This window comes from Cydia splendana, chromosome Z, assembly GCF_910591565.1.
Source record: "Cydia splendana chromosome Z, ilCydSple1.2, whole genome shotgun sequence".
NCBI lineage: Eukaryota > Metazoa > Arthropoda > Insecta > Lepidoptera > Tortricidae > Cydia > Cydia splendana.
In genome coordinates, this window is record NC_085987.1 from 31,105,819 (window position 1) to 31,112,873 (window position 7,055).

At 35.4% G+C, this 7,055-nt stretch overlaps 2 protein-coding genes across 2 annotated transcripts in view; both read right to left on the minus strand.

The window, feature by feature from the left end:
- The window catches only part of LOC134804759 (carnitine O-palmitoyltransferase 1, liver isoform), a 37,638-nt gene extending 37,012 nt beyond the window's left edge, over positions 1–626 (minus strand). Inside the window, exon 1 of the mRNA XM_063777977.1 lies at positions 344–626. The gene's annotated coding sequence lies outside the window, so the exon portion shown is untranslated. The remainder of the gene's footprint in view (positions 1–343) is intronic.
- A 439-nt stretch (positions 627–1,065) lies between these two features.
- On the minus strand, positions 1,066–5,768 carry LOC134804659 (uncharacterized). The gene is made up of 5 exons (XM_063777772.1): positions 5,137–5,768; positions 4,140–4,533; positions 3,708–3,940; positions 2,946–3,012; positions 1,066–2,266 (listed from the first exon to the last, which is right to left on the minus strand). The coding sequence occupies exons 1-5, from the start codon at positions 5,518–5,520 to the stop codon at positions 1,134–1,136; spliced, it is 2,211 nt and encodes a 736-aa protein (XP_063633842.1). The 5' UTR covers positions 5,521–5,768; the 3' UTR covers positions 1,066–1,133.
- Between the last annotated feature and the right edge of the window lie 1,287 nt (positions 5,769–7,055).

Here is a 7,055-nt window from a genome sequence, read left to right on the forward strand (position 1 = left end):
TAAATTGTGAACAAACTTAACACATTCGCAAGGAACAGGATATAAATACGCGTTCGCAAATGGCCCACGCACGCACACTAGCCATGCTGGTGTCAAAGTCTAATCCGATCCCACCACGGCATGGCAGCGTTTAGCATACAATTCGAAGACTGGTTTAATTTTATTTCAATCAGAATAATAATTACCGTACATGAGTAGAAATTTTAATTACCCATTTTTTTAACACGTTAGCATTTCTAAGTTCAGTCACTAAAATTCGTGCAGTTTGGCACTATTTAAAACTGCAAGTACAGAGAATGATAAATAAACGAACATAAAATAATTAAAAGGAAGGAAAACTTACCGTTAACGCTATTGCAATAACTTAAGACGCACCAAATGATTATTTTGTAGTAGAAAGGGACTACGCAGGTGAGGTACTCTAACAGTACCTGTTGGATTAATATTTACACACTAGTTTTTAGCATTCTGAGTCTTTCACTTGACGATTTAAAGCTAGAATTACAACGTAACATATATTTTTACTGTAAAACAAACTTTTAATAAATTATAAATAAATAAAAGTAAAAATAACACAAGACGACCACTATGTAGTTGTACAAACGCTACCACACACACACTACATTATATATATCGAAAAGTCACACGTAAAATATTCATAGATTAAATAATATGGTACAGCACAAATCCACTGAATGATAAGACAGTTAATACACTAGATGCAATGCAAATTTCAAACGAGGGCAATCTGCCAAATCAGATTGTCAACAATGTTCCTAAGCCCCCCACAGACTACAAAGAGATCAGACCGCCAACTCGGGAACAAAGACTATGTACGTTAGACAAGTATATTTTATCTGTACTCCTAGTCATGTATGACGTTTCTTTTTTTTAAATTTTGAATTGATGCGTAGCAAAGGACGTAACGTATACAGCCAACCTTGCGTGACCAGCCCCCCCCCCCCCCCCCCCCCCCCCCCCCCCCGCCCCTCCTCCTTAGGAAATTAATACTTATAATTGATATAGTTCCCGGCATTTAAATTGAACACCGACTTATACAGTAAAATTGAGTCAGTGTTCAATTTAAATGCCGGGAACTACACTTGTCGCAATAATTTAAATAAAACACAATTTTATTTATTAAACGATTTATTCCTCAGTCTTTTCTTATATTTTAAAAAAGCTTTCTGCTGCATCGCAGGCAAAGTGCGGTTTTTTATCCGCACAATATCCGTTCCTTTTAATATTTTATTAATGTTATTGCACCAATTTGTAATCGAGAACTTTACTGTCACGGAAATAAAATATGACAAAATTTCACGGTGTGTGGTACATTTAAAGAAACTAAATGGATTGTTGAACAAAATTTTTTCCATAATTTTGGCCGTCAGATTTAATTCATGGGCTCGGTGTTCCAAGAATCCGTTTGTTTCTTTAATAATTGTACCGAAACACCGAACAGCACCTCTGGATGGGTAAGTAAGGCGTTTCGTGGCGGCATCATACTCTCTTTGATGAATCCATTTGTGGATTGCGCCTTCTTTAGTAGTAAGGCTTTTTCTGCAACTGTCACATTGATTATTATATTTCTGCATTGTTTTTGTTACCACCCATCCAGCAGTGTACGCTCGCGAATGGAGAACATTTAGTTGCTCCCGTTGGGCCTCTTCTACAGTATCTTCTACATCTCCTACTTTGGGATGACCCGGCTCGACCCTAGCAGTTTCACTATCTTCAAATAATGATTTTAAATTAATTATTTGGTCTGCCGAGTCATCCTCACAATTATAAGCGTCACCATGAAACTTTATCATTCTAGTAATCAATAATGATTTAAAGGTGTTCTTGAAACTGTGGCAGTTGGGGTCGTTGTTCCTATAATTATAGGCCCTGACTTGGCCAAAGAAGTTTTCAATTGGATCTGAATTGAAGAACCTTGGGCGCATTATTGTCATATTTTTGCTCTTAAAAAACTGCCACAGCTTCATGAATGTTTTTACCGTGGCAATAAAGTTTTTTAAGGAAGGCACGGATTTCGGATTTCCCATGGAATCTACATATTTAATTTTTTCCAGTTTCTCGATGCTCTCCGGCCAAAATTCATGGTGCTTAGATTTTTCTGTCACTGCACAGCGTAGCTCTTTTCCTTTCTTTTGTGAATAGGTTGCTGATCCGTTGATGCTATCAAACAATTTATCAAAGAACAAAACTGTTTCAGCAGTGTTTCTTAATGTTTCACTCACAGGTCTGCCGTCCGCATAGTGAGCTAAAAACAAGAAAATGACCATATTTGTTTATTTTATGCATAATAGATTTGTGAAGTTCAAGTAGGTACTTTATCATCAATAGTATTCACTATCTATACCTATTGTTCTATCTTCATAAATTTCATTTCATTCCCTGCAGCACAGACAGACAAATATTTTCGCATATAATATAAGTAGGGATTCGTGTTCTGAGTCTTCTCGGTCTACCGGATATTAATCTAGATATGTACCTATATACCGGGTGTGGCCTGTAATATGAGCAAAAAATTAAACTGTAGGCTGTACTCCTCATACTGACCAACATTTGTTCAGCGACTTTAAAAAATAACTTGTGGTTTGATTTCTAATACACTTTAAAGTTTATTCTAAGACGCAATGTATTGCGAATTTTGTTATGTTTAAGGCGTGACAAGCAACGTCTATCACAATGATATGGCGCGGCGATGGCGTCCATTGAAGATAATATTTATTTTGTATGAAAAATAGGGAGTCAAAATACTTCATAATTTTTAAAAGTTGTTGAACAAAAGTGTCACCGTTTAAGGAGTAGAGTCTATGTTTTAATTATTTGCTCATGTTACAGGCCACACCCAGTATAACTATATTTTTACTCTTGCATTCTACAAATGGGTACCTAACTATTTATGTTAGTGAAAAGGAGAAAAAATAATTACTTACAGAAGTTGGCTGTGTAAGATAGAGCCGAAGACAGTGTGTAACTAAATACTTTTACACAGTTCTTGACCTGAAAAGAAATATATATTTCAGTACTCAATATGTAATATATCGTTAATATATTAAAATACCAATAACCAAACTATATTTTAGCGGATAAAATGCAGCAATGTGAATGTAGTATAAATTACTTGAGTATTAGGATATAAAATCATTAAAATATTCCAACTGGTCATAACATTCTCAATGCATCTATAGGCTGATTATAAGGACGGAACCATTTACTACAGTACATAGGTAAAGCATATGCTAGTTGATTGTATAAGAAAATCTTTAGTTATACTAGATTTCACACATTGAGAGGGTATCGACTGTCAAGTGAGTCAGTGACGCCCTCATTATTGTGTTTTCTAATAAACCAATCCATTTGTCTATAATCCAGTAAGTGTAAGTATATATATTAAAATTGTAGCCCTATTGATTTCACCAACTTTTGTTCATTATAATCATTATTGTCTCATAGCTTTATTTTGCTACATCATCTAAATGGCAAATGGTGGCCACTTTTTTCCGTTCAAGTGATGAAGTCAAAAGTAAGTAACATATAAAACTATATCACAGATTAATTATTGTGGGATAAGTAGGACAACACTATTAATATATACTTATTTATACAGAAATTAATTGGTTTATTAGAAAACACAAACCCCCTAATGAGGGCGTCACTTGACGCTCTGCGCAGTCTTAGTAAAAATCGGCACCAACCTTCATCTTTTTAATTTTTTCAGGTATCACATGCTGGTCATTTAACTTATGCAGCATTCTTGTTTCCATATTATTGCAGTCCGTTTCGTATACATCCACGATGTCTCTCCATGTGGATAATTTTCCTTCAAAGGAAATGTCTTTATTCAAAAAATTATTTCTCAATCCTTTAATAAGATGAGGAGGGTCGAATATAACCATCAGTTTGACTTCGTTTATTGTTACTGTGCCATCTAAAAAAAACACAGAAAATTAAAAAAACACTTCAAATATCACACCTTTGAAATATCTTATTCTATTTTCGAGTTACAACTGTTTTACGATGGCTTTGCAATGATCTGCCCCGCGCTATGGTAAAAAAAAATTAAGCCTTGAAGAATTATTTAACATACATCAATTCAAAGTGTTATTAAACCTATAAGTACTACTAACCTGGTTCCTGATTTGTCAGTAATTGGTCACGCGCTGTGTCAGCCTTCAGGCAATTTAGAGCCGCTTGGAAAGCTGACCCTTGGTCGCAAATAAGGGATATCGGCTTTAACCCGCATCCTACAACCGCTGTGATAATATCCACGAGTATACTTTTTAATTCTGTGCCTTTAGTAGCGCCTTGGCAAAAATAAAAGGCTATTGGCTGCTGCCACTTGTGGACAGCTCCTCTCAACATAAACACGAGGGCATGATCAGCGAAATCATTTTTTCTCTCGCCAAGCTCTACTAACCCATTAATTTTATCTTTGTTTTTGTCATAAGACAAGCCAGCCTCTAAAGACATTTCGTCAAATATGACTGAACACAGTTTTTTTTTGTAGCTCCATTTTTCGGTCTGAAATTTAAATACATAGATAAGCGTTAAAAACATTTAACTAAATGTATATATATATATAAAACTAAATTATATCTAAGATCCCTTAATAAATCTAAAATTCAACACAATATGAAACTACTAAATAAACCGCCAGTGAAAAGGTACCTATCACACTTGCTGCGTTCAATTTCGATGGACAGCCAAGAATGACTCACAGCGCGGGTCAAGGTCCCTTTTAAATTACAATTATTACAATGAAACTCTATAATTTTCAACAAAATGAAAACAATATTCCTTTTATTAAAATATATTTAAAACCGGGTCCAACGCGATTTTTTTTTACTAGGACATCAGTTAGCTGCGACCACGACCACTGAAACCTGTGTCGAAACGTCGTAAATTAAGGTTACACAATAAATTCGCGTAAGACCAGGTCTTAACTGTTTTAATATGTGATCAAAATACGAAAGTTCAAATTTAATATGCCTTTTTTGCTTTAGTTTTTTTTTTTACAATCTTCGCAATGTATTTTTTATTAAAAATTATGATTTCATGATATTGTTTAACTCAGTTATCAATTACTTAATGTAGATCCTAAGATTTTATGACGTAGATACATACCTCTCTTCTTATTACTTCAAATACTTGAGGACAAATCCCAGACTCGATCTTAAGTCCTGCAACCATTTTATTTAGAGTCGATCGCGACGGCAGAATAAAAATTTTGTGCAGGAACCTATAGCACTTAGGGCTTTGTTTCATTATCGACAGTGCTATTAGTTTTTCTTCCAATGAAAATCGACGCCCTTTCTTATTTTTATTGCAAAGGTTGATTTGCATTTTCAAAATAGTTTTCGCATACGGATTCATGTCTTTTGTCAATTCTTGAAAGGATTTCTCTTTGTTGAATTTCAAGGCCCTCTTAGCCCTGTGGTAAAAATCTGCCTGACGTTTAGATTTTTTATATTCGTCGTATATCATTCGGCCCGTTGGTGTCAGGTTCATTAATTTCCCAATCAATCGTTTCCTCTGCTTCTGTGGCCTTTTCGCACTTTGAACTTTAACTTCAACAACACCTGAAAAATATAAGCATTTAATTTAATTTAGGAAATTTTTATGTGGACACTTACTTAATCCAAAATCCTTCCTAAATCGTAAAGAACCGTATTCCGGATAGTATGGGTTCTGGGCCATGTCGCGTCCCGAAGTAACTTATATATCATTAGATATAGTGCATAGCCTATATCGAAATGCTAGGAACACAATTTTTGGCTCCGTAACTTTGTTTAGACTAGTTGGGAGGTGAACATATCAAAAGTCCCCGGCTGTAGCCCCGGTGCTGGGGGGTAGAGGGGGGTAAGCAGGTCTAATTTTTCGGTTTTTCACTGATATCTTGGAAACTTTGCGTCTTAGCGACATCCCCCCCCAAACCCAGCACCCCCTATTTATACGAAAATGATACCAAACACGGCCTATCAGCTTCACTAATGTAGATATCAAGATAAAATTGAAAGCCCTAAAATAAACTTTCAAGAGCGGATATCTCAAAAACTATTTAAGATATCGAAAAACTTGACTTAATAAAACTTGTAAAAAGAATTATCAGCTTTTAGTTTGTCTTAGTAGTCATGTCGCTAAGACGCAAAGTTTCCAAGATATAAGTGAAAAACCGAAAAATGAGACCTTCTTTTCCCCCTCTACCCCCAGCACCGGGGCTACGGCCGGGGACTTTTGATATGTTCACCTCCTAACTAGTCCAAACAAAGTTACGGAGTCAAAAATTGTGTTCCTAGCATTTCCCTCTATACCTTCTTATTGCTTGGCCTATGTAATTTATCTGTAAAATATTGAAACATTGTATTCATACTTTTCAAATGACAGATTCAGTTTTTTTTTAACATTTTAAAATGTTTGACTTTGGCCATAATTCAATTTAAATGGAAATCGTTACCGCCGCGCGCTACAAATTATTATTCACAAAAAATATATTAGTGCCTATTATAAAGTGATACTTTTTAGAATGAGGAATAAATGAGCTAAATTGTCCAATATTTTATTTAGTATAAATCACCACACTGTGATTGTAAAGGCCAAAATTGTCCTAAAAATACATATAATATTCATTTTTTGTGCAAAATTCAGTTTATTTGTATGAAAAGGTATAACGATTATTTCAAAAATGAATTCCTCGTCTCTAAATTATACAAAAATGATATATAACTTGCCCTTATTGCTAATAAAATGAAGAAATATAGCATAGATTAGACCTGGGGAGCCGACTATTTCCCCTCTCCCCTTCTTTTGGGTATACGGTATGATTTCGTTGCTACCGGGCCAAATTAGCGCATTCTCCTTCTTCCTCGCGTTATCCCGGCATTTTGCCACGGCTCATGGGAGCCTGGGGTCCGCTTGACAACTAATCCCATGATTTGACGTAGGCACTAGTTTTTACGAAAGCGACTGCCATCTGACCTTCCAACCCAGAGGGGAAACTAGGCCTTATTGGGATTAGTCCGGTTTCCTCACGATGTTTTTCCTTC

Bases quoted from the DNA above. Each gene is read 5' to 3' on its own strand.
- LOC134804659 (XM_063777772.1), bottom strand. From the start codon at position 5,520: ATGAACCTGACACCAACGGGCCGAATGATATACGACGAATATAAAAAA. The intron at 4,534-5,136 runs GTATGTATCTAC...TTTAAATTTCAG, and splicing joins TTGAAGTAATAAGAAGAGAG to ACCGAAAAATGGAGCTACAA. The intron at 3,013-3,707 runs GTTGGTGCCGAT...ATTTCTTTTCAG, and splicing joins AAAAAATTAAAAAGATGAAG to GTCAAGAACTGTGTAAAAGT.